The following is a 27999-nucleotide window of genomic DNA, read 5'->3' on the forward strand; positions in this document are numbered from 1 at the left end:
ATGACTACCCACTGGATCATTGCGGCCAGATGCCACTGACCAACGGGAAATTGGAAAATAAATAAACTGTTCCATATTGCCTTTTAGGAACTCTGGGTTTTTGTTTGTTTGTTTTTGTTTTGTTTTGGGTAGGGGCATAGAAAAATGGTACTCTGACCCAAACTGAGCAAATAGAGGTTTGGAGAGCAGCGTGTTTATTTGTGAAAACTTTAGGATTTTCTTTTCATAAGAAGGGGAGAGAAAACCCAACAGAGAGGGAAAGGAAGTGAATTAACATCTGTTCCGTGTCAGCGTTTTGCAAGGGAAAGCTATTTCATTCTCACACCCACCACCTAAGGTAAATATCATTACCTGCTCTCTGTACTCCTCCCTTTTAGGTTAGAAAGCAGGCTCATTACGGTTAGGCAACTTGCTCATGGTCACCCACGTGTGGTGACTCAGGAGGAATTCAAATGTGGTTCACTTTTCACTGTCCTGGTGTCCTGAAGAGAAAGCTGGGTGGAGTCTTACAATAACATCTCTATTATGTTAAGGCAACCTGGTTGTTAACATAACGCGCGCTTCAATAAGAAGTACCTCTGCTATCCATCCCTAGCACACTCTAGTTATGGTATTCATGCTATTTATTTTAATGCCAATCAGAAGAACAGTGAATAGGGTCTATAGTCGTTATAAGCAGTCCTTGAATATAAAAGTATTATTAATTTTACCCAACGCCGAGCGGACCGGATATTGGCATTCCTGGGAGGTAGACACAGCATTTACATTGTTCCCAGAGCCCCTGTGAATCCTGTTCTCTGGAACCAAGGCAGACACCTGTGGGGGAGATAAAAGATGATGACATGAGGACTACAGCTCAATGAATTACACCAGGGAAAATAAGGTCTTTGAAGCTCAGTGAGTCTCCAAGTGATATTTTGGGTCAGCTTCAACTCTCTGCATTCTCCTCCTGCTTGATGAAGTGTCACTTGTTTCTAGATTAAAGTGTGGTGGAGACCACAGTGAATCCCAACTTTAAGATTTGTCAGGTGAAATGGGACAAACCTATAAAATGTGGGAAAAGGTAGCAGGCCAGGTACTCCTTCACAATGAGCCACGAAACGTGTTACTTTGTTCACATCAATCTGTTCTTGCGTGGACTGGTGACCTCTACTGACTTGGCCCTAAGAACAAAAACTGCACAGACAGTTACGGTGGAAAAAGGTGAACTTCCACGCCAAAGAGCTGAAGTAACGACTCGACTGTCTCCCCTCTGCTAGCAAATAAAGCTGAGACTCCAGCTCAGCCAAAGGCCCGGAAAGGAAGCACAAAATCATGAAAATCAACGTAAACCTCGTTCAGAAGGCTGTCCAGTCGAGGAAAGAGTTTGAGTCATATCATTAATAGCACTCCCTCTATTTACTGATGCTTCTTTGGAGGCTCAACCTTACATAAACCCGGCGTAGCTGTAGAGGCAAGATGGCACGGGGATCTCAGCGTGCATCTGAAGAAACCCCACACTGTCTCCTTGTTCGCTATCTCCTCTGGCCTCATAGCCTTTTATGCCATTCTTACCCTATGCGTCGTAATTCCTTCCATTTTCAGTTATAATATTATAGAGGCCGTAAGATCCCAACCCACGTGCGTATCCCAAAGCCCCCGGCCCCAAGAGTGGCTGACCGTGGGCGCATCAGTAAACGCGGGTGGAATGGAACACGATCCTCTAACGTCTTTTTCCATCTCTGATTTCCGTTAAACATTTGCTCTGGGGACAGAGCGCAGTCTCCATAAGGCCGGCCTCTCCGAGACGAGGTTGGACGTTAAGAGGACAGCTGCCGAGGGCTCAGGGCGCACTTCCTGCGGGGCGGCGGGCGGGGCGGAGCTGCCCGCCTCCTCTCCTCCCGCCACCCCCCCACTCCCCCCACCGGTCTCCCTACCCCAGGGCGGCGGGGGCGCTGCGGGGGCGGGGCCGCCAGCGGGCTGGGCGGCGTGGCGGAGCTGGCTGATTGCCGGGGGCCAAGGTGCGAGCGGGACCGCCGCCGGCTCGGGCGCGGAGCGGGGGCGCGCGACGCGGAGCAGCCCTGCCCAGCGCGGGCAGAGACGAGCCGGCGGGTGGCGGAGGCGGAGGCGGCTCCCAGCCGGGCCGGTGCAGGGCCTCCGACGGAACTGCGGCGGAGCGGGGCCTCGGTCAGGGCGCTGGGGGATCCCGCCGAGGCTGGCAGCAGGAGGAAGCGGCGGCTGCGCGTCCCGAGCGGTGCACGCCATGTCGGGCGGGCCCCCCAAGGCCCTGCAGTCCACCGGGCCCCACTCTCTGCGTGACCTGCCGCACCCGCTGGCCGGCTCCAGCAGCGAGGAGGCCGTGGGCGGCGACAGCACGCCCAGCCCGGACCTGCTCATGGCCCGCAGCTTCGGCGACAAGGTGGGGTGCGCTTAGCTGGGGATTTGGGAGGCTCTTTTCGCTCCTGAGAGAGGATGATGGATTCCGAGCTCTCCTGGGCACCGGGCCGCGCCCACCCTGGCGCCCCTTACCCAGGGACAGGCGTGTCCTCGACCCCCAGATCCTTTGGAAAAAGCGTCTCCTTTCTGCGGGCCCCGTGGGGTCGCAGCCGCATGGGAAGAGACCAGAGAGGACCGGCTTGCTCGGCTCTGAGTGGTCGCGAGCTGGTGACAGCTGGTGGGGAGGGGTCCCGCCTGGGGTTGGGGCCGGAGGCGTGTGTGTAGTGCTCGGCGCCTGTGACCTGGGATAGGATCCCAAGTTCCTCCAGGTGCATCCCTGAAGGCCGAGCTGCAGAGTAACTTGTAGCTCCTCCCGTTGGCTGGGGCTGCAAAGAAGTAAGAGTTAATGGTTTTCCATGGTAGCACTGGGCAGCCTTGGTCTTACTGCCAGTCATTTTCTTCCCCGTCTGTCATGTGGGAAGGGATCTTTGTTTAGGTTTGTTGTGTGCACTGAGAAGTCACCTGACTCAGACCCCAGCCGGCGGCGCGAGGAGACTCACTTGTGGTTTTCTGTCTGTGACTCCATTCACCTCTGACGGCCTCCCACACTGTTTAGGTTTGGCAAAGCTTGGTTTTGTGGTTGATGGGAAGAAAGCTCGCCCTTTGACCTTCTTTGTGCAGAGAGAAGCTCCTGATTTTCTTAGAGCAGCATAACCCCCTGCTGCTTTGAGAGACAGCAGAGTCCAGTGAGTGGTAACGGGCCGCATCCCCCACCCCCATCGCCATTTCATCTGTGACCAGGATTTGAGCTGTGATTGTATCAGTGCTGCTGTTGCCACTAATTGCAGAAATTAGAATTGTTCTCAACACTTGTGATCAGGATTTCCTCCTCCCAGTAAAATATTAAACGAATTCCTTCTTGTCCTAATACTGAAGGAAATAGGGGACCTCACTTTCTTTCCCTCTTAGATGGGAGGGCATGTGGTACAGTTAAAATGAGGATGCCTGCACCGAGCCCTCAGAATAGCTAGGGAGGGGTACTTGATGTACCTTCTTGAGAGAGTTTGTGAAAGCAGAGTGGGGAGGGGGCGCGTAAAGCATTAGGAGCAAGAAGGCTTTAAAAAAGCTAATGAAAACCAATGGGTTGAGCAGTTTGAGGTGTGTGTGGGGGGTGCTCTTTGTAATTATTTCTCTTTATTTTATAGATTATGAACTATATGAAGGCTTATGTCACTTGGAAATACCTTCCCCATACTTAACATTCAATATATAATTGTTGAATGACTGAATGAATAATTTGTTGCTTTCTGTGGAAAAAGAAATTGTCCTACGTGCATGTAGGTTAGGAACTGAGATTAAATCTTTTGACTTCCTTCTCAGGGCTGTGTAGGATAGTGAATTAATTATCTACTGCTGTGTAACAAATTACTCCAAAATTTAGCACCTGAAAATTGTGTCTGTGGGTCAAAAATGTGGAAGTAGTTTAGCTGGTTTGTTCTGACTCAGGTCTTTCATGAGGTTGCCATCAAGCTGTTGACTACAGTTGCCATCATCTGAAGGCTGGACTGGGGAAGGTGCGCTTCCAAGTTCACTCACTCGGCTGTTGACAGGCCTTAGTTCCTCTCCATTGGCTGCTTGACATAAAATTGGTTTGCACCAGAGCAAGTGATCCACGAGAGCAAGAGATCCCAAGACTCAAGCCACAGTCTTATATAATCTAATCTTGGAAGTGACATGCCTCTGTCACATTCTGTTGCTCACACAAACCAATGCTGGCACAATGTGGGGAGAGGGTATGAATACAGCAAATCCTTGAATAATATTGTTTCATTGTAACATTGATGAGATGCTGTAGAAACTTAACTCTTGTTTATCAGTTAGCCTATGGGAAAATTGGTTTCATTATATGTAATTTCACTTAAAGTCACAGAACTCATCGAGGACTGTAAGTTAGGGATCGTTGGGGCCATCTCGGAGGCTGGCTACTACAGATGGCTATTTTAAATATTTGTTTAATGATCCACTCGTGGAAGATACCTGACTCAGAATATAGGCATTTTACTAATAAGCACTGGGAGAACAAATGCCCCGTACCACCAAGATCTTGTTGGTGGCCAGGAAGTCAGGCTCAAGTCTAATGATTGCTGGCTGCCTTTACCGGGACAGTTCTTTGAGAGAGAGTCTTGAAGACCTTATTATTAATTATCGAATATTTAATATGTCTCCTTACAGCAGTAAGGAACAACCAAATGACATCACTCCCTAGGGCCTTATTTATAGTAAGCCACTTTTCCTTAGAGGCAAAGCAATATAATTTCTTTCTCTGACTGGGAGTAACATTTTCCTTGAATCTTGGCATGCACATGTGTTTTCGTAACTCTGGAGAAATTTCTGTAGAGAGAAGCTAGCAAGCAACAGAGGTGAATCAGGACCAGCGGAAGGAAGGCTTCCCTTTGCCCTGCTTTTTCTTGCCCAGGCAGCATGGAGGGCAGGGAGGGAAGTTGAGCATTCTGGTCTGTCTTTGAAAAGAAGCCTGTTCTCTTGCATTTTTTGTTCTCTTGCATTTTGGACATTAGGGTTGTGATTCTGGATGCCTGATTCAGTCAGTTCTGGACTGGGAGAATGAGTGTGACCAGCTGCTCACAGTGTGCAGGGTTATTACATTTTGTGCAGGGCATTGGTTTCTGTGAGCCCAAGATGGTGCCATGAACAGGGAAGGCTCGTGTCTCCATCTAGCAGACACTTCTGAATGGGCTCTGGGGTGTCGGGAAGGAGGGCAAGACCATCTGTGATGGTCTCTCCATCCACAAAATCTAAAATCATTCAAACCATAGAGTAATGGGAGGAATCCTTTCTATCTACCAAGGGTTGCTAGCAGTAATTCTTTTGCCAGCTAAGCTCACCGTGTTTTCTATCACCATGTGCTTCATCTCCACCTAAAATGTAAATAAACCATTGGCCTATCTCTCTTTTTCACTTTCATCTGCAAACCACTCTGGGTTGCTTCTCCCCTGACTCAGCGTCCAACTCCTGCTGTGCCTCCCAAAACTTAACATTATCCCACTAAAGCCCCACCTGTGGTTAACACCCCTGCCCACATCCTCAACCTTTTCACTGAACTCTTCCACCTACTTCCTGTCCCCTTAGGTCGCTGCTTTATCTGAAGTCTTCAAAATGGAGATCGGTGTCTTTTCCTCTTGTGCTCATATCAGGATCAGGAGATGGGGGTCAGTGTCCTCTCTCTCTCTCTCTCCACTGCCTTTTTTTTTTTTTTTTTTTTAAAGATTTTTTTTGGGGAAGGGGAACAGGACTTTATTGGGGAACAGTGTGTACTTCCAGGCCTTTTTTCCAAGTCAAGTTGTTGTCCTTTCACTCTTAGTTGTGGAGCAGTTCAGCTTCAAGTTGTTGTCCTTTCAGTCTTAGTTGTGGAGGGTGCAGCTCAGCTCCAGGTCCAGTTGCCATTGCTAGTTGCAGGGGGCACAGCCCACCATCCCTTGCGGGACTCGAGGAATCGAACTGGCAACCTTGTGGTTGAGAGCCTGCGCTCCAACCAACTGAGCCATTCGGGAGCTCAGCGGCAGCTCAGCTCAAGGTGCCGTGTTCGATCTTAGTTGCAGGGGGCGCTGCCCACCATCCCTTGCGGGACTCGAGGAATTGAACTGGCAACCTTGTGGTTGAGAGCCCACTGGCCCATGTGGGAATCGAACCGGCAGCCTTCGGAGTTAGGAGCATGGAGCTCCAACCGCCTGAGCCACTGGGCCGGCCCTCTCCACTGCCTTTTACAAACCATGTCCTGCTCCTTTGAGGCTCATGTCCTTTTTTGTTCTTTCAGCAAATGTTTGAGGGTGTTCAGGCACTGTTCTAGGAACTTGAGATGAAGCAACCAGTTGAAGCCCCCGCATTCATTGGGTACATTAAGTGAGTGCGTGCTATATTATGGAATAGATGCCGTGGAGGGAAGAAAAGGTCGGGCAGGGAGGGGGGTGTTCAGCATCACTGGCCACGGGGAAGGGGATTTGGGGAGGCCTTATGGAAAACTGGAGCAGAGACTTGAAGGAGGTGAGGGACTTAGCAAGTGGATATCTGGAGGAGTGTCCAGGTGGAGGGAACAGCCAAAGCAGAGGCCTGAAGGCACGTTCCTAGTGCACCAGGGAATAGCTCACAGGCCAGTGTGGCTGGGGCAGGGTGAGCCATGGAAAGTCATCGGTCGAGGGCTTGGCAGGGTGGCGGCAGATTGCATAGGGCCTGGTAGGCCACGCTGAGAACTTTGACCTTTACTTTGAATGCCGCTGCAGGGTCTTGAGCAGAAGGAGGGCAGTTTGTCTTATATGTTGAAAAGGATCATACAGGCTATTGAACTGAGAATACTTTATTTGACTATTCTACTGAATTAGGTTTCTTTCTAGTTAAAAGGGCAGAAACCGAATGCAAACTGGCGGAAGGAAAAAAAGAAAAAAGACCGGCTCATGTTGTTGCAAAGCTCCAGGTATTTGGCTTCAGGAATGGCTAGAACTAGGTATTCAGATGGTGTTGGGACTCTGTCACTTTCTGTTTCTTGGCTCTGCCTTCTTCCGCGTTAGATTTATTCTCAAGATAGCAAAGGGATATGTTATACAAACAAGCTTCCCAACTCCAGCAGAAAGAGAGCACCTCTTTCCTGATAGTTCCAGCAAAAGCTCTGGGCTGGTGTCTCAGGGGCCTAAATTGGGTCAGGCGCCGAAACCAATCTTTGTAACTGATTGTCCAGACCTGGAACAGTTCCTTATCTTTAGAGTGTGGAAAAGTGAAGTTTTTGTATGTTTGTTTATTTGTTTGAACTGTGAAATATGCATCTGGAAGTACATGTATCTGTAAAGATACAAAATGTATCTGAATAGTCTCAAGAATAAAATGTATCGATATAGTTTTTATACAGTTTTTAAAGAATAATAACAGCACTCATGTGCCTACCACCTAGATTTAGCTATAGAATGTTACTAATAGTTTAGAAACCCCCTCTGTGCCTTGGAAGGAGGTGGTTTCCAAAGCAAAATCAAGGTGCTGTTATTAGAAGAAGGAGGAACCAGTGAATATTGGACCTGCAGAAATGACATGTGCCTTATAGACCTTCCACTGTCATTTTCTAACTTTCCTCTTCTCATTCCTATTCATTAAAAGCTTGAGACCCCCAGTTTACTGTCTTCTCAAATCATGTCCTCATCCCAGGGGATTCCATCCAAATCTCCAAAGCTCTCAGTTTCTTGACCCTATTTCCCGTCACCTTCACCTCTTTTTCCAATTCAGTTGCCCTCTGCCTGGCTACACCCTTGCATTAAAACACCTAGAACTGTTCCTGCTCTGAAATAATGCCATCAGATAGCATCTTTTCTTGGCTTACCATCCACTCGGCCTGTAATAACTGACTACACCCGTTCTCTGAACTCTTATATTCACCCACGTCCTTCAGATTTTTTGGCTCATCCCGTCCATTGCTCCCACCACTGCCCTTCACTCAGTTCCTTTGCTCTCCTTTACACCCAACCTGGATCATTCCCTTTGTTCCTGTCTTTGCCTGCGCCTCGGGTGTGAAGGTGCCTTGAGAATTCCTGCCAGCGTAAAACCACAGATTCCAGCCACACCTGGGGACTCAGTGTTGTGGGGCCCTCCTCTCTTTCCCCAGGAGGCCCCCGTCCTGCAGTGTGGTGACCTGAAGCTTTTCTCTGCTCCTCACACCCTCCACCCCTCCTTCTACTGAGGGCCTTGTGTTCAAGCTCAGAGAAGATAGAAGCCACCGTAAAGGAACTTCGTTTCACCCAACTACAAAATGATCTGAATCTGTAGCCATCCTTGCTTTCTAACCCTCTGTGGCAGAAGAGAGTCTAAGCTGCTCCTGCCCTATCCGGCCCACCCCTCCGGCCTCTTGGAGACCCTGCTCCGTTTTCCTCCTTCCTTCCCCACTCCTCTTCAGACTCCCTCTCTACTGGCTCATTCCCATCAATGTTTAAACATGCTCACGTTGCTCTTCTTTCTAAAAACAAAGCAGGAGTAAAGAAAACTCTGCTGTGATACTCCCTTCTCCTCTATCTCCTGTCCGATTTTGTGACTCCTCTTCACAGCCAAACTTTTTGAAAGGAAGGTTTGCTTCTCTTGTCTCTACTTCCTGACCTCTGGCTTACTGCTCAGCCTACTGCTGTCTGGTGTCTGACTTTCCTACCCAAGGCCCCTCTCGTGACTTCCTTATTGCTAAATCCAGTGGACGCCCCACAGCCCTTATCTTACCTGACCTCTCGGTAGCACTCGATCCTGTGGAGTACCCCCCTGCTTGAAACCCTCTTCACTTGGCTTTGTGATTTAGAGTGTGCACCCTGGAGCCAGGCAGTCTGGATTTGCATCCCAGTTCCACCAGTTACAATCTTCGTATCAGCAAATTATTTTTATCTCTCTGACCCTCAGTTTCCTCATCTTAAAAAAGGGGGTAACAGAAGTGCCTACATCACAGGGTTGCTATGAAAATCCGGTGAGTTCATTTCTAAAACACTAAAACGGAGTGCCTGATACACAGTGAGCCTTTCATAAATGTGAGGTGATGGTGGTGGGTTTTATTCCTTGAGATTGTGCTTTCCACGTTTTCTGTGTACATTTTTGTCTAGTCTTTGTCCATTTCTGTATCAGTTGTGGTCCGATCAGGAAATAAAACTACTGTTGGCATCTCAAACGGAGAGACTATACTACAGGGAATTAGGAACAGAGGTGATGGAAAACATAAGCAGTTAGGCAGAGGACAGTGAGGTAACCCAGAGAGTAGCAATAGCAGGAAACCGCCGTCATTCATGGGGCTGGCAGGTCAGTGGGAGGGGGTGATGTCAGCAGACTCCAGGAGCTTCTGTGGGGATTAGAACCATGGCAGGGCTGCTCAATGAGAGCTGGGGCCACAGAGGAAGGGGGAGCCCCCAAAGAGGAGAGGGAACAAGTGCTGCCAGGTACACGGTCTGCACCAGAGAGAAGAGGTTGGGGAGGGAGGAGAAATGGCCTGGCTTCTCTCCTCGTCCGGGTGTATCATTAGTGTCTTCCATTGGCTGAAGCCAGAGAGGAAAGTAGAGCTGGAAAGGAAAAGAGGCATGAGCCTGAAGATTACTTGATCCCTGGATGCACTTATGCCATATAGGCCTAAAGCGAGCTAGCCCTGCTCTCTGGGCTTCCTAGTTACAGGAGGTCATGAATTTTTGTTTATACTATTTTCAACTTGGTTTGTCACTTGAAACTTAAAAAAAAAAAATTGACCATAAAATGTGAAGTGAAATTGATTTTTATGGTTTTATGTTGGGAGGATTGAGAAGGGGGTCCTTCATTCCTATTGGTCAGCCCCACTATTGGGATGTATGTCTGAAAATCAGTTAAGGTGGCAGAAGTGTGTTCTCACCAGATCCTTGAAGTTTGAGGAGGCTGTCACGTGCTAGGTGGGAAAGCATCATGGGCCGAGGGGGTAACTTGAGCAAAGCTGCTGAGCTGGAAAAGACCTGTGCCCACTGGAGTTGGACTGAATTGGGTTTTGAGAGTCTAGATGTGGGGATTAGTAAGAGATGAGGTGGGAAGTCAGGTCAGGGGGAGCCTGTAGCCTGCTTTGAGTGCTGTGATGTGAAGGTGGCTTTTACTCTTTAAGCAGTAGCCAAGAGAGTAAAAGCCATTTTGAGCAGGGGAATGTGTGATCAGTGCTTGGGATGAAGAGAGACTGGCAGTGCAAGAGGTATATTAGGAAGGTGTTAGCTTGGTTTAGGTTGGGGTTGTTGTCTGGAAGAAGAAGAAAGATTAGCAAATGTAAAGAGGACTAGTTTTGGTAAACTGGGGATGACTGGTTTTCTAGTCTAGGAGATTGATGCTGACTGGGGCCCCCGTTGAGAGGGAGAACACAGATTGGAAAGCAAGTGTGAGTGGGAAGTGTAAAGGTGCCTAGGATGCAGTTTGCAGTCAGGAGTGCCGGACACAGGTGGTGTCCCCAGGAAGCTCTTGTTTGTTACATAGATGCATAACCCCAACAGATCAAATAGAGATGGGAGTGAAAGATGCAGACATTGAGGTCAGACTTTTGACAAAGTGGATACTGACAATCACGTGGAAGGCAGAAGGTGACGGCAGTGTAGTGTTAAGAAGGATAGCTTATGGGAAAAACAGGGTTGAAAGGAGGTCTTCAGGAAAGGGGAGAGTTGAGCATTAGTGGAGGTTATGGGGAAGAAGACAGATGTTCATGATAAATGAGTCTCTCAAATTAAAGTAAGTACATAAATAACAGCCTGGCAAGGATACACTAATTCATGTATAAGCAATTGGGTTTGTTTACCAGATATTAGAGGGTCATATGCGGTCTCACATCTGCCTTCTCCCAGATGTGAGAATTCCTTGTTTCAGCTGCCACAGCAGGGCTCAGGAATCATTGTCGTGTGTGTGTGTGTGTGTGTGTGTGTGTGTGTGTGTGTGTGTGTGTGTTGGGGGGTGCCCGAGATGGACAGGGCAAGAGAGATATGCAGAAAGTGTTTCAGGACTCCTATTTGAGAAGAGGCACAGAGACAGGAAAAGCACATGGCATGTTTGGGTAGTAGAGTGCAGGCACTTTTCAGAACCCAGCTCTGTGCTAAATGCTTGGGACGTTGAGAAAGATTTTAAAAAAGAAAGTCTCTCCTTTGAGAGGTTCATGGTCCAGTGAAGAAGAGAGACACATACACAGATGGTTGCAATAAAATGTGAAAGATGCTAAATGTACTTACTAAGCTCTGCGGCCTTGGGCGAGTTTCTTAACCTTGTACAGTAGTCCTCCCTGCTTATCTGAGGTTTTGCTTTCCGCAGTTCCAGTTACCCACAGGTCTGAGAATATTACATCTCCCCAGCTGTCAACATCTCCCATTTCTGACATCTAACTATTGACATCGTCATGGCTCCATGGCCTGGGATCACTCGGGATGATCCTCCTGACGTATCGTCAGAAGGTCAGTAGCACCCTAATGCTGTGTCACCATGCCTGCATCATTCACCCCACTCCATCTCATCACATATCATTCACATATCACTTCATCTCATCACATAGGCATTGTTTCATCTCGTCTCACACAAGAAGGGTGAGTACAGTAAGATGCTCAGAGAGAAAGACCTCATTCTCGTAACTTATATTACAGTATAGTATAATTGTTCTATCGTATTATTACTTATTAACCTCTTATCTGTGCCTAATTTATAAATTAAACTTTATCACAAGTATGTACGTATAGGAAACAACATAGTACATATAGTATTTGGTCCTAATTGCAGTTTCAGACAGCCACTGGGGTCTTGCAACTTAACCCCCACAGGTAAAGGGGGACTACTGTAATGCCTCCGTGTTCCCCATCTCAATTTTGGATTACCTCACAGGGGTGTTCTGAAGATTAAATAAGTGTTTAGAATAGGGTCTGGCACACAGTAAATACTATGAAAATGCTCAGTGTTACTACCTTAGAAGTAGACCCCGAGAAAGGATTTCACTGACAGTAGTTGCAGAAGTGACGGAAAGTGAGATAGGGAAGAGAAGGCTACCAGTAAAAGGCATGTTCAAAGCTGGTTCTCACTGAACAGAGCTGGAGCTTTGCTCTCCTGGGGAGCCCTGAGAGCCTGTATAGAACATGCACGGGGCTTATCCCCAGCCCAGGGCAGGGAGCTGGGGTCTTCAAAAAGAAACCCTGTCTGTACAGTCATTGGTTGAGTGCTGCTTGGCTGGGTGTTTGGCCATGAATCCCCAGGCACTTTCCAGCCTGCCCCGTGGGTAAGCAAAGTAGGGTCAGCAGCCGGGAGAAGCAGTCAGGCCAAGAAATACAGGTGCTGCCAGATGGAAGTCGGGACCATGGGCACTGAATTGGTCAGGGTGAGGGGACATAGGTGGGGCACTGGCACTATCTACTATTATGAAGATAACACACAGGGAATGAAGTGAGGAGTGTCCATGCTTAGGAGCACGGTGGCCTCTCCAAAGGAGATGATGTTTGAGCTGGAGAATGAAGGAGAACTGGGCATTTTACAAATGGACAGAGGAAGGAAGAGTAATGCGAGAGGAAATACCAGCATGTGCCAAAGCTTAGCAATGTCAGGTTGCAGGAATGGTGTGTGAGGGGGTTGGTGAGCGATGCGGCTGGAAAGGTAGGTAGTAGGCAGATTGTGGTCCTTAATGGCGAACAGGAAGGGCTTTCTCCTAAGTGATGGGAGGCCAGTTGTAATGTAAGCAGAGGAGGTGCAGGGCCATATTTGTGGTTAGAGGTCACTGTGACTGAGCCCCTCGCCGGGACTGGGTGGGCGGAGCCAATCGGCAGGGAGTCTGGGGAGAAGGCTGTTGCAGCAGAAGGTTAGGGGGTGCAGTTCAGGAGGGTTTTGACTTAGTGGATTCAGGGAGTGTACTGGTCAGGAGTTTGGTTTGCAAATGATAGAAATCCAGCTGGCACTACTGTGTCCTCAGGGTTCATCCACGTTGTGGCATGTGAGCAGATTTTCTTCTTTTTAAAGACTGAATAGTATTCCAGTGCATGTGTACACCACATTGCTTTCATTTGTTCATCCCTCGGTGGACAGTTGGGTTGCTTCCACCTCTTGGCTATAGTGAATAATGCTGCAATGAACATGGACGTGCAGATATCTCCTTGAGATCCTGTTTTCATTTCTTTTGGGTATATACCCAGAAGTGAGATTGCTGGATCATATGGTAATTCTGCTTTTAATTTTTTGAGGAACTCCTATACTGTTTTTTCATTGCAGCTGCACCATTTTACAATCCCACCACCAGTGCACAAGGATTCCTACTTCTCTACGTCCTCACCAACCCTTGTGTTATTATTTTCTATACTTTCGATAGTGGCATTTTAGTGGATGTGAGGTTATATCTCATTGTGGTTTTGATTTGCATTTCTGAGGTGAGCAGTGATGTGGCGTATCTTTCCGTATGCTTGTTGCCCATTTGTATATCATCTTTGGAGAAATATTTATTCAGATCCTTTGTTCATTTTAAAATCAGGGTATTTGATGTTTTTCTTGTTCAGTTGTAGGAGTTCTTTTCTACTCTGGATATTAATCCCTTACGAGATATATGATTTGCAAATATTTTCTTCCATTCTCTAGGTTGCCTTTTAATTCTGCTGATTGTGTTCTTTGCACAGAATTTTTAAATTTGATGTAGTCCTATTTGTCTACTTTTGCTTTTGTTGCCTGTGCTTTTGGTGTCACATCCAAGAAATCATTGCCTAGTCTAATGTCATGAGGCTTTTTCCCTGTGTTTTCTTCTAGGAGTTTTATAGTTTTGGGTCTTAGGTTTAGGGAATCCATTTTGAGTTAAGTTTTGTATATGGTGTAAGATGAGGGTCCAACTTCATTCTTTTGCATGTGGATATCCAGTTTTCCCAATATTACTTGTTGAAAAGACGGTTCTTTCCCATTGAGGGTATATATGCTTTTTAAGCTCATTTCTTACCAATATCAATAAGCCATATTACACTTGAAGTGCTAAGATGAATTTATTCTACAAGTGTGTGAGTGACTTCTCTGCACTATGCAATATATGAGGCATTATGTTCCTTGGGAGTTACGATATCTGAATTCTGGAATTGACATTAGTCAGGTCTCGGACATTTAGGTAAACAATACTTTACTGTATTTAGAATAAAAGTGGTTAAAGGAATAGTTGTTTTATTGCAAATATAGAAGCCTAGACCTTCTTTAGGGCTATTTAATTAGGACAGAGGTATATTTAAGGAATTGGGTTTGTCTTCTTGCTGGCACCAGCATCTATGCTGCAGAAATGCAAGATAGCAGCCTTTCTCTGCCCTGTCCCGTCAAGAAAATCTTGTTTATTTTATGACTTGCATCAGTAATTGTGCAGGACACTTGGACTTTTTGTCATTCCTCAAAGATTTAGGTGGGCCTATTGTGTACCATGCCTGAAGGATACATCGATGAACAAAGTGACCTTACCTTCTAGGCACCCAAGGTCCAGAAAGGGAGACAGAGGAGGTACAAGTGAATAACCACAATTTTACATGATAGGGGTATATTATACAGAATGCCGTTGGAGCAATCAGAGTGATTTCTTTGAGTAAAAGAAATTCTAGAGCGAAACATGTTTGAAGGAGTCCTTGGGTTCCCTATTGTAGGTAATAAGTACATTTTGTCTTTTAAATTAATGGTCAATGTTGGAATTTCAGTGAGAATTTGAATAATTGTTTTCTGGTCTGATAATGGAAATTCTTCACTGCTTTCCAGGCTTAGATTTATTATGTACATATAATATATGTTAATGCATGAATGTTCTTTATCAGAGTATCCGAAATTGGCTATAAAATTGGTGGGACCCAGTGCAAAATTAAAATGTTTGTCTCCTTGTTAAGAAATTATTAAAAATTTCAAGACAGCAACAGCCAGAGCATTAACGCTAGTGTGGAACCCTTCTGAGCACAGGATCCCGTGTGATCACACAGATTGCACACCCATGAAGCTGGTCCCGAGTGTATCCTTTGGATACTGGTTTTCAGGTCCTGTTAAAATCACCTTTTATCCATCTCAGCGTTCTAGTTCAGGACTGTTGTCATCCTCTGCGTATATTTGCAATGAGTTGGGGTCCCCAGGACTTGCTTCTCCAGTCTGGATTGACTGTGGAGCTTGCCTGGGATGCTCCACCCTCTCTCTGTCAACATCCTAGCATTCCCTGTTTCTAGAAAAATTTAATGTGGTTTCCTCTGTGCTCAGGCTTTCACGTTTAACATATGCTTGCGACTGCTTTTCACTTTTCTACCTGTTGTTTCTACTTCTTTTTCCTTTGTGCTGGTCACTTCCCCATCAGCTGTGTCCAGCCTATGTTCCCTCAGTTATCCTCACATTCACCCAGAGATAATAGTAATGTGTGTTTGTAATCATTGCTAACGTTTATGGAACACTTATTTGGTTGGGAGCTTTACTGCATCATCTCAGTGCACTCTCCTATGACGTAGTTACTATCTCATTCCCTTTGACAACTGAGGAAATGGAGGCTTTGAGAGGGTAAGTAACTCATTCAAGGTCAGAGCTAGAAGACAGTGAGGCTGGGTCTTTCCGATTTCAGAGCCCACTCTCTTCACTACCACCACTGCTACAGAACTGTTGTCCTTTCCCAAATCTCTTCCTCCTTTTTCTTTTCTTTTTTTTTTTTGGGCACTTAAATGCTTTAGGCCCTGTATGTTGTATTTCTTATACAAGCACGGTCTTCAGGCCAAGGGGATGAAAACCATCCTCTGCTGTATCTTAGCCTGTGTCTCTTCTCTCAGTTTCTAGCCTTTTCAGCCTCGTCCTCCTCATTGTACCCGTCTCCCTTGTTAGAGAAGTTTCCGAAGGCTCGCTGTCTTCTGCCTGCTCCCTCATCCCATCAGCTCGAGGCTCCTCGGATGAGAGGTCTTTGTACACTGCTTTCATCTGCATCCTTTTGCCTCAGCACCAAGCAGGCCCCCTGGTCCAGGTTCTGCCCCTACCACTCACTGCTCACAGAGGTCCACAGGGGCTGTTTTTCTGCTGTAGAATCCCAGGCCTTTAGAGCTACAGAGGTCTCAGAATGCCTTCTTACATCTATGGAAATGATCATTTGATTTTTCTGCATTAATCTTCTAATAGAATTGATTTCTTAATACTGAACCGTGCTTAAATTTATACTTAGGATAAGTCCTACTTGGTCGGGTTCGGTTTGCTAATGTTTGATACGGAATTTTGGATTTATTCTATATTTTCTTTTTTATCTCCCTTTTCTCCATTTCCTGACTTTGGGTGGATTGCTCTAGTGTGCTTTGTTCAATTTTATTTTCCTCCAAGTTCTATTTCCTGTTTCTATCTGACTAATATTTATAATTATATTTTTCTACTGTAGGCATGACTTAGTATGTGTAACTTTCTTCAGAACAAGGGGAGACCTTGGGCTTGCTTTTACTTCCCCTTCTTTGAAATCATTTTGAATTTAAGTTCCTGATTGTGATTCATCGTTTCTAAAAAATTAATGCCCTGTCTTTTTAATGAATGTTTTTCTTACCAGTTGCACCAAACTTCACAGTAACATCAGCTCTTCATTAGACTAATGCTTTATTTCTTTCTCTCTTTCTTTCTTCCTTCCTTCCTCCCTCCTTCCCTCCCTCCCTTCCCTTCCTTTCTTTCCTTCCTTTCTTGGGGAATATTGGGGAACAGTGCATTTTTTCCAGGACCCATCAGCTCCAAGTCAAGTCGTTATCCTTCACTCTAGTTGCAGGGGGCGCAGCCCACCATCCCATGCGGGAATTGAACTGGCAACTCCATTGCTAAGAGCTCACGCTCTAATCAACTGAGCCATCCAGCCACCGCCATGTCTTCTTTCTTAAACAAAGCTTTATTCTGATGCATTTTTTTCAGTGTGCTACATTATGACTATGAGTAATATAAGGGGGAAACAAACCCTGGATGGTATACATTATATAACAACATCTGAGTGGTCTACATTATTCTTTTCTTGTCCGAATGGTAATTTAGCTGAGTTTTTCCCCTTAAGACACGTAGAGATTGCTCCATTGCCTTCTTTTTTACTTTAAAAGCATTTAAGTAGGTTAAAGCATTTTTGAAAGTCAACTTTTTGGGGTGTAATTTATATAAAATAACTATCATTTGAGCATGTGATTTAGTGAATTCTGGCAGTTGTATACAGCTGTGAAACCACTACACTGTTTCCGCAAAAATAAGACAATCAGCTCTCATGTGTCTTTTGGAGCAAAAATTAATACAAGACCCGGTATTATATTGTATTGTATTGTATTGTATTGTATTATATTATATTATATTATACCTGGTCTTATAGTAAAATAAGACCAGGTCTTATATTAAGTTTTGCTCCAAAAGACACATGAGAGCTGATTGTCCGGCTAGGTCTTATTTTCTGGGAAACATGGTATCATAATCAAGATACAAATCATAATCTACTAAAGTTTTCTTATGCTTCTTTGGAGTCCATACCTTCCTCCTCCCTTGGCCCTAGGCAGCCACTCATCTGCTTCCTGTCACTATATTAGTTTGCATTTTCTAGAATTTTGTATAATTAGATCATAAAGTATCTATTCTTATGTCTGGCCTTCTTTCACTTAGTATAATGATCTTTATCCACATTTTTGCTATATCTGTAGTTTGTTCTTTTATTACTGAATAGTATTCCATTGAATAATTATGCCACAGTTTATCCATTTAGCCATTAATGGATATGTAGGTTGTTCCTGTTTGGCACTATTACAATTTAAGCTGCTATGCTACACTGAAAAAAGAACAGACTAAACCTAAAGCAAGTAGAAGAAAGGAAGTGAAGATGAGAGTGGAATTAATGGAATAGAAAATAGAGGAACAATAGAGAAAATTATGGGAACCAAAATTTGGTTCTTTGAAAAAAAAAATCAACAAAATTGAGTCTTTAGCTGGATGACCAAGAAAAAGGAAGATTCCAATTACTAAAATCAAAGATGAAACAAACAGTAGACATTACTACCGACCTTAGAGAAATAAAAAAGGATTATAAAGGAATACTGTGAAGAATTCTATGCCAATAAATTTTATAACTTAGATGGAATGGACAAATTCTTAGACACAAATATGAACATTCATGTACAAGTCTTTGGTTGACATGTTTTCATTTCTTTTGGGTAAATACCTACTAGTGAGTTAAATCTATGAGAGTGCCAGCAGCTCCACACCGTTGCCAAGATTTGGTATTATTAGCCCTTCAGTTTGATCAATTCTAGTGCACGTGTAGTAGTAGCTCATTGAGGTTTTAATTTGCATTTCCATAATGACTAATGATGTTGAGCCTCTATTCACATGCTAACTGACCATTGTATATCTTTTGTGAAGTGTCTTCAAATCTTTTGCCATTTTTTTTATTGGGCTATTTTTCTTATTGAGAAAATAATATATGTGTATATATATATTGAATTATTTACATATTATGTATGTATTCTTTTTAAAAGTCACTCTATTGAGGTATGATTGACACGCAAAAAGATGTATATATTTAATGTATACAACTTGATGGGTTTGGAGATAAGTATATACCTGTGAAACCATCACCGCAATAAACGTATCTCCAAAAGTTTCCTTCTACCTTCTTTATACATGTTTTTATTATTATTGATAAGAACACAACGTGAGATCTATCCTCTTAGCAAATTTTAAGTATACAACACAATATTGTTAACTATAGTCACCATACTTTACATTAGATCTCTAGGACTTATTTGTCTTATACTTGAACTTTGTACCCTTTACTAACATCTCCCCATTTTGCCCTCTCATAGCCCTGGCAACCACCATTCCACTCTCTGCTTCTATGAGATTGACTATTGCACATTCTTTATATACGTGCACCATGTCATATTTGTCCTTCTATGACCGGCTTATTTCACTTAGCATAATATCCTCCAGGTTCATTCATGTTGTTGCAAATGGCAGGATTCTTTTTTTAAGGCTGAATAATGTTTCATTGTATGTATATACCAATATATTTCTTTTTTAAAAAGTGGGATAAAAATGTTTAATTATTGAAATACACTGGTAAACTGAGTAATTTACATTGTAGTACTAAGTGATATACATAGTCGTTATCAATAAATAAGAACTTTCCAATGTCCCACTAAACCTCACTCACAGTCCTTGAAAATAGTATAGACTTAACGTGATACAATGCCATGGTCTCACAAAGGTAGAATTGGGAGATTCAATGGCTAGAAATATTTGTAGTTATGTAAGTCTTGGACTAAAGAAAATAGGACACTAGTCAAAATGTGCATATGGCATTGCACATTTCAGTGGTTTATTTTAAATATTACATTGTTCCTAATAAAGGAAAGTCTGACATTAAATAAAACTGAAGCCAAATAGAAAAAGGGAAAGAGATAACAGTAAGAATCAACGATTTTACAGTAAAAATTAATGTGAAGTAGAAATAATGATAGACAAATATATCACTTTAGGTAATTCATGCATAATGCCCTTATTTGTAAATAGAATAAGGATTGTGCTATATAAAGGACTATCAAAAAGGTATCAGTGAACAGACATGATCGTCATGAAGTGTGTTGCATGGCTAGGGTGAAATCAGAGCACTGCAGGAGGGCTGGGCAACAAGTTGGTTAGCTTGTCTTTGGTAGGCAGACCACAGAAGTTCCACACACGAGTGTTTTGTTTAACCAGTCCTTTCCAGTACTACGACGTTCAACATGTACCCATGGTTTCAGCTATAGACTTAAGAATTGGAGTGTGGGGGTGGTTGCAGACAATTTAGAATTTCGTTGGAAATGTCTGCACATTATACAGTGTCTCACGGAGCAAAATTCCTTCCCGGTCTTGACGAGCAAGTTATTGATGATTGAGTTGTATTGTTTTCTTATAGTTTTTTGTACAGTCTTTGGATACTGTATTGACAGCTTCAGATGGCAGACCAGCATATACTCCTATACGGTTTCTGCTCTTGTCATGTTCAGGTATGATTCTTCTTTAGATCTTTAGCTATTCCTGCAGGGCCTTGGCCTGCATGCGAGCTGGTGGCAGTGAAGTTCCCACAGGACACTAGTTCCCGCAGGAGCCTCTGGCCAGAGACGTGGGCTGCCCTGGAGGTAGAAGTTGAAGGCAGTGTGTCCCAAGTGGAAGGGAAGTCGCAGGCGGCGCTTGGGACTGTTGGGGGTAATTGGTGTGGGGAGGGCCTCATGGGGGCTGTCCTCTCCCCAGGCAGATGAGTGCAGGCCGGGCGTAGTGGAAACCGCCCTCATATGTGTATTCTTATTAACAGTTCTTGATATATTCTGGATACAAGGCCTTGTCAGATAGATGTATTTTCCCAATTCTGATATATATATATATATATATATTTTTTTTTTCTTAAGTAGGAGAGGGAAACAGATTAGATTTTTGTTTTTGTTTTGTTTTTGGTGTAGGCAGTGCATTCACATGGCACAAAATTCAGAAAGTACAAAAAGTTATCTGGTGAAAAGGCTCCTTTTGCCCTGGACCCATCATCCCCCTTCCTCTGCAGCAGGTTTCCCTCTCCAGAAGCAACCGATGTTACCAGTTTCTGAGAAACTTTCTAGAGATACATGTTATGCCTAAATATGAAACTGCATAAATGTAATCTTAAAAAAAAAACCCTCAAATGGTCACGTACACAATGTTTTGCACCTTGCTTTACACAATCATAGATCTTGGAGATTGTTCCATATTGGTCCAGAAGATCTTCCTTCTCCTCCACCCCCTTTTTAGTGATTGCATAGTCTTCCATTGTTTCAGTTACTTGAGCGCTAGGGTCTAGGATGAGAGGTCTGTGCCAGATTCTTTTCCTTCTTCATGTACTCTTCCATCTAGCCCTTGATTTTTCTTCTTAAATTTAGAATTTTCACAAGCCTGCTGGTATTTAGATGTGTATTTTTCCGAGGTGTTGCCACTTGAAACCCTTTCTGTGTTATTGCTCTGTCTACATCGGTTCATTTCTCCATTCTCTTTTTCTGAAGAAAGGACTTATGGGTATTTGGGTTTCAGTTTGTCCTTTTTCTTTGGCTTCATTTTTTTTCTTGGCTCATTTTATTGCATTGTATTTTCACTCTGTGTGTTGGGAGAATTCCTCGATTTGATCTTCTGAATGTTGGGTTATTTTTCATTTCATTTTATTCCAATGTTTCTGATTCCTTATTAATTTAAATTAGCTTCACTTCTGTTTGTTTTACCAATCATATTTTTGGACCTGCTTTCAGAATGTGATGTCCAAAGTGATGATCTTGACTTAGGGCAGGAGCTGACCACCTAAACTAGAGCCCACTGAGCTTCTAGTCTGCACCAGAGTTTCTAGTGGGGCTGCTGCTTCCACCTTCTGGGGAGGAACGTGCTATTGCTGCGCGCGATGAGACTTGTTCTTGTGCCACCACTGGATGCATGTCTGTGTATGTGCATATAGACATGTACGTGTGTGTCCACAAGCAGTGTACAAAGACTCTGCGGTTGGCTGGCCTTTGTCCTGTGACTGCAGTTTGGGCTGAGCTCGGGTGGGGGTAGGGGCAATCCCAGTCATAGCCTCAAACTCCTTTGGTTAAAAAGAGAAGGTGTGAAAGGAGGTCGGCTGCTTGGTCACCCACAGTGTGAATGTACTTACACTGAACTGAACTGTACACTTAAAACTGGTTAAGATGGTAGATTTTATGTCATGTGTATTTTACCACAGTTGAGAGAGAGAGAGAGAGAGAAAGAGAGAGAGAAGGTTGTAAATCCTACTTGGCACAGCCTAAGGAAATCATTCTAGAGTCCCGAAATACTTGATGTGCGTGTTCGCTGATGGCAGCTGGAACATCTCTTAAGCCTTTGGGGCAGGGGTGGGATGAAGTAAGGAGGGAATGGAGAATAGATCCTTGAAATTGCCCTTGGGCAGGCTTCCTGTCAGGACGTGTGGCTGATAACAGGGCAAAGGCTGGATGGACTTTTTGGAATGGAGGAAGTGGGAAAGGAGTTGGTCTGCAGATGGAGAATTTCACAGCTGATCCCCAAAATACCCTTCCTCTTTTCTTTTTTCAAGCTGCGCTTGAAACTCAGCACTCCACAGTCTTTGATCACCCACCCCTACATGCATTCTCAGCGCCCGCTTCTGTTCTCTGTCACTCTTGAATTTGGGGTTCTCTTAGACCCTCCCCATATTCAGCATTTCCCACTGTGGCCCATTTAGGGTTTTGTTTCTCAACTCCAGCTAAATTTGATTTTTCTGTAAATTTGATCCTGTCTGCTGTAATTTCTTACAGAAATTCCTCAAAATTTTTCTATCGATCTGGGTGGTGAACACACAGTGTGATTTATGGATGATGTGATACAGAATTGCACACCTGAAATCTATGTAATTTTACTAACAATTGTCACCCCAATAAATTAAAAATAAATTAAAAAAAAAATTTTTTTCTATCGAATGATAGCAGCCATCCCTATTTTCTGGCTTTTAAGGGGTTTATTACTTTCATATTTCTTTTGTCATTTCCTTGGAATTTGGAGTGACATGCGAGTCAAACGCAGGGCTCGGCCCATCCCGACTGTGGACTGAGTGTCCCTTACACTTTTCACGGGCAGGGCTGTGCACAAGCCTCTGTATCCCGTCTCTCCTCATTTGTGCCTCTTCCACGTAATTTTAATAATAGCAGCAGTTATTATATTGAGTGTTTGCTGTGTGCCATACATCATGTCAGAGCTGATTTCGTTGTTCTTTCATTTTGTAGCCGCTGTGTACCAGGCAAACACTGTTCTCTTTAGGCATTGCTGCTTAACAAACCACCCCAAAACAAAGTAGTTTAAAACACAAATTTATTCTTATCTCATGTGGTTCTATGTGTTGCCTCAGCTATGTGGTTCTTGCTTGGAGTCTTTCATGTGGTTAACAGAAGGTTCAACTGAATACCTGAAGTGACTGCCTTGTGGCGGGCAGTTGACTTGAGTGACATCTCCCTGTGGTTTGGGCTGCTCAGAGCAAGGTGGATGGATTCCTGGACCCCAGGAATGAGCATTCCAAGACACAGGACGTGGAAGCTGCTAGGCCACATGAGGGCTACGCCCAGAATTGGTACCACATCACTTCTGTCCTATTCTTTTGTTCAAAGCATTCACAGGGCCTGCCCAGATTCAACAGGGTGGATTGATAGACTCCATTTCTTGATGGGGTAGCAGCCAGGTCACATTGATGGCATGTGCGATAGGAGATACTGTCATGGCCATTCTTTAAAAAAACTGCCACAGACACCATATGAGAATAGCTCACCGATACCTGAAAGATAACCGATACCAGGTACATAGCTCCTCACACTTCTGGTTCAGTGGCAGAGGGCAGAGGCAGGTAGATAAACAGGCAATGCCAGTGTAAATGGTAAATGCTGTGAAAGGGCTAGGCACAGCGGCCTGAGGAGAGCTTGGTGGGAGGTATCTAAGCCAGACTTGGCACGTGCTGGTGGGTTGGGGATGGAGAGGTCGGTTGAAAAAGAAGGCATCTCAGCAGGGATATTTTTGAATCTTGAAGCACAAATGGCATTAGCCTTTTACTTGCACTTTTGGAAGCTGTTATCTTCGTACCAAAACCCAAGAAGAATGGGTTTCCTGCCTTTTCTGCATGGACTCCTCCCTTGGTGGAGGAACACCATTGTGCATTGAATTAAAAAGGTTTTACACCCAGTTTCAGCACAGCGTTTGGCTGACCGCCATTTGTGTCCTTTGTTTCCTTGGATGATTTTGAGGACTGTCTCCTTTTCTGGGGGCTTGAATTTCATAGTAAGATGAAATTCATCAGGTATTAATATTGCCATCTACCGTTAGTCACAACTGACAGAGGAAAAGTACTTGCGTGGTTGTTTCCATTGAAGACAAATGGAGATGGGTAATGTCTCCTGCATACCCGTGTATGTCCTTGGCATACACGTATGCATTGATGACATTTAGGCATGGCTGAAGATTGGAGAAGGGCCACTAGTTCTATCAGCATTTCAGCTAAAGGTAGCTCAAGCAGAGTCCCCCAACCACAGTATATTGTCACCGCCCCATATTCTCTCTTCCTGTTTACAAAGTCTCTCCATGCTCTTTTGGCTCTGAACAGAGCTTTGAAAAAGCCATTTTATTTTTTGCTTTCCTAAATATTTTTTAGTGTAGTATAGTAGAAACTTTAGCACCAGAGGTAATATTTGCCAATTTGATGGGAGAAAATGCTATCTTGTTTTCATTTTGTTGTTTACTCTTGATGTTCCAATTATTGTTTATTGGCCATATTTGATTTTCAAAACGCTTAATATTAAAGCAAACAACCTTTTCCCAGTGAGCTGTTATCTTTTCATTTTTACTAACTGTGTCTTTTTCACATAGAGACAAAAATTGGTAAATTTGTTGTTCTTTTCCTTTATAGATTCTGCTTTTGGTTTTGGGTTTAGAGAACTCCCTCCCAACTGCAGGATTTTATATACTGTTCACGTGAATTAGGAATCATCAAACAGAGGCCAACAGGTCAAATCTGGCCAGCTACCAGCCCATAAGTTGATTATTTTCTAACTTGTCATTTTGAAATAATTATGGATTCATAGATGACCAAAAATGTGTATAAGGAGATCCCAGGTATCCTTTAGTCAGTTTCCAACAATGGTACTATTTTGCATCACGATACTAGGAAATTGGCATTGGTGCAATCCACAGGACTCATTCAGAGGTCACCAGTTCTACATACGCTCATTTGCATGTGGGAGCATGTGTGTATTTAGTTTCGGGCATTTTTATCATGTGTAGGTTTCTGTAACCAGCACCACCACAATCAAGATACAGACTGTTCCATCACTACAGGCTCCCTCCTACTACCCTTTTATAGCCACACTCACCCCATCCCTAACCTCTGACACTATCAGTCTTCAGAGTGGTTTTTCTATTTTTAAATGCTGAAAAAAAGATTTATATTTGGTGATATGTGAAAATGGCATAATTCAAATTTTAGTGTCCATAAATAAAATTTTATTGGAACATAGATACACTCGTTGGTTTACCTACTGTCTGTGGCTGCCTTTGGACTACAGCAGCAGACTGGGATGTTTGCAACAGAGACTGTAGGGCCCGCAAAGCTGAATATATTCACTGTCTGGTCCTGTGCAAAAAAGTTTGCCGGCCCCTGATATAAATCATCATCTAATATTCTTTTTTTTTTCTTTCAAAAAATCTTGCGTTTAATTCTTTACGTGACCTGATACTTATTTTTGCATTTGGTGTTAGAGAAGGATGTAACTTAATTGTTTTCTGGGTGGTTAACCAAATTCTCCATCAGCATTTATTGAATATTCTTTTCCTCACTATTTGAAGTTCTATAGTTATCGTACATTAAAAACTCAGATCTGGGGGCCGGCCCGGTGGGTGGGAGCTCTATGCTCCTAACTCCGAAGGCTGCTGGTTTGATTCCCACATGGGCCAGTGGGCTCTCAACCACAAGGTTGCCAGTTCAATTCCTCGAGTCCCGCAAGGGATGGTGGGCTCCGCCCCCTGCAACTAAGATTGAACACGGCACCTTGAGCTGAGCTGCTGCTGAGCTCCCGGATGGCTCAGTTGGTTGGAGCGTGTCCTCTCAACCACAAGGTTGCCAGTTTCGACTCCCGCAAGGGATGGTGGGCTGTGCCCCCTGCAACTAGCAACGGCAATTGGACCTGGAGCTGAGCTGCACCCTCCACAACTAAGATTGAAAAGGACAACAACTTGACTTGGAAAAAAGTCCTGTTCCCCAATAAAATCCTGTTTCCTTTCCCCAATAAAATCTAAAAAAACCCAAAAAACCTTATTAATAATCTTTAAAAAAAAAACAACTCAGATCTGTTCCATCAATTGAGGAATGACAGGGTAAATCATTAGCTATTTGGGCAGGATATTTGTTCCCATGAGTTCTCTGGCGATGAGAAGCCTTTACCCCCTGCATTAACACTGAATGTTCAAGTCAGATGTGCCCATTCACAATGGTATCTGACCACTCAGGTTTATTTCTATGCGCAGACGCTATGGTGGGGTCTTGTTTAATTTTCCAGAGTCCCTGGGGGATTGCAGATGGCCAAGGGCAGCTGTTTGTTCATGGTTTCTGGTCCTTTATGTTGGATCCTCCCTGGAGCTGATTGGCTCTTAAAATCCCGTGAGAGGGGAAGTGCTTGATTTATTTCTCTGACATTGATGCATCAGGATTGTTTAAGAAACACGTGTGAAAGATTGCTCACAGCCAGGTGCTGGTGCAGATGCAAAGGTGATTGGGTTTTTGTCTCCAAGTCCTGTAATATTAGCCCAAGAGTTTGCTTTCTCTTTTGGGGTTTTGCTGTGTTTTTGAGTCAACACATAGCCCAGGCTCCCAGGGCACTCAGCTGGCCACCTTCTGCTCTCTGTTCCTTGGGTCATTTGTTCAGATGATCCAAGGAGAACCCTCTGCCAGATGTCGCAGTCATGCCATGATGACAGCCTGTGGGTTGCTTGTTTGTGTGGCCACCTTAAATGGGCTGTGGTGCAAAATTCCCTGTGTGAATTCCCGTGGTGGAGATTGCTCGCTTGTGCCAGTGGAAAAATGACTTGAATCAGGCAGGTATCACTGAAGCAGAAGATTGAAGGTGAGTGAAAGAATCTACTCTAGGAGGCAGCTCTCCACCTGGTAAGAATGTTAGGTACTCAGTGACGTTGGTTTTAAGCCTTTGCTGAACAGTCCATAAATAAAGAGGGACTTCCCTCTTGTCCTAAGGATGGTCTCTGTGGATTTAAGGACAAGCACATAGGGCTGCTGAACTTGAGTTTACTGGATTTTGTTAGCACTGCAGCAATTGCTAATCCCCTGTAATTTACCTGTGTTGAAACATGATTCCCTCCTGCTGTGGCCAGACTGTTTTTTTCCACCTAGGAAACATTCCTCAGAGTATCCCAGGCATTTGACCTTAGTGTTGACCACACTTCTCATCTGCCTTTTCCTCTTAGTGGCGTCTACCACCTAGTTCAGGTCCCGTTGGGGTGGCGGTGGGAGGAGGGTGTGCCTGGACCATTACAAGAGCTCGCCCAAACTGATCCTTCTCTTATCGCCTATTTCTTCCCCTGTTTATTTGTTCCCTGTGCTTTTTCTAAAGTCTTTTTTTTTTAATTAAACTTAATGTATGATTGCCACTTGCGTGCCTAAAAGCTTAGTCATTGCCTATGAGGGATCTTAAGATCCCTCAGCTAATCTGGAGCTAATTTCCTGCTGCTTCCGGTGGGCAGCTCAGTTCTGTCCATGATGATGTTCTCCAGCTGCGCCTGTGCACGTCACACCATCAGTTTTGCTGATGCAGGATCCACGCCAGGCTCGCCTTTCTCTTCCATGGGCTGGCTCTTCATTGTGTCTAGTGGGCTGTCACAGACATTCTCCATAATCGCCATATAGTCTAGCCCCCTGCTCCCGGTGCTCTTGCCGTCTTCCAGTGAACATTGGTGAGTTTAGGTGGTCTTTTTTATGGCCGCAGAGCTACTGGTAGGAGACCTGCAATTTAAACCCAGGCCTTCTGCCATCCTACGAAGCCGTCAAACTGCCCCCTTGAAGCCTTCCTCCCAGGGCAGAGTTACTCTCCCTTTCTCTGTACTCCAGCACAGCAGGTTTCTCCTTATTCATGTGTTTATCACTTTAGATCACAGTTGCTCTTTGTCCTGGGTCTATGCCACACCCCATACCCACCCTAATTCTTGATTCTTCAAGTAAATTTCTTATCTGCTTGCTTTCCCCTGCAGCTCCAATAGTACCTGGTGTTCAATGGGAACTCGATCAGTGTTTGTTTGGATGAATCCATGAATGAATAGATTTTTCTTTCCATGTCCTCTAATTTGTGGTTTGGAGGAATATGGTACCGTGGTAATCAGGCTACTTAAATCTCCCATGTGTTGGAAAACATCTCCTTTGGTCTATAGAACAAATAGAAAGTGATAATTATGTTGCCCCATTCCCTCTGCCATCTATCTTATAGCTATAATCGAGTTTATTATTTCATTACTTGGAGAAAGGTACTTGAGACATATTTAATTATATATATACTATAGGAATATATATGTATGAATATAGGA

General features: G+C 44.2%; 1 protein-coding gene across 1 annotated transcript in view; it reads left to right on the top strand.

Annotated features, from left to right (window-relative positions):
* Nucleotides 1-1976: 1976 nt before the first annotated feature.
* SNX30 (sorting nexin family member 30) overlaps nt 1977-27999 on the top strand; it is a 96468-nt gene continuing 70445 nt past the window's right edge. Inside the window, exon 1 of the mRNA XM_033122288.1 lies at nt 1977-2398. Within this exon, the coding sequence (XP_032978179.1) occupies nt 2243-2398 (156 nt within the window). The 5' untranslated portion in view covers nt 1977-2242. The remainder of the gene's footprint in view (nt 2399-27999) is intronic.

This window comes from Rhinolophus ferrumequinum, chromosome 12 (genome assembly GCF_004115265.2).
Source record: "Rhinolophus ferrumequinum isolate MPI-CBG mRhiFer1 chromosome 12, mRhiFer1_v1.p, whole genome shotgun sequence".
NCBI classification, from domain to species: domain Eukaryota; kingdom Metazoa; phylum Chordata; class Mammalia; order Chiroptera; family Rhinolophidae; genus Rhinolophus; species Rhinolophus ferrumequinum.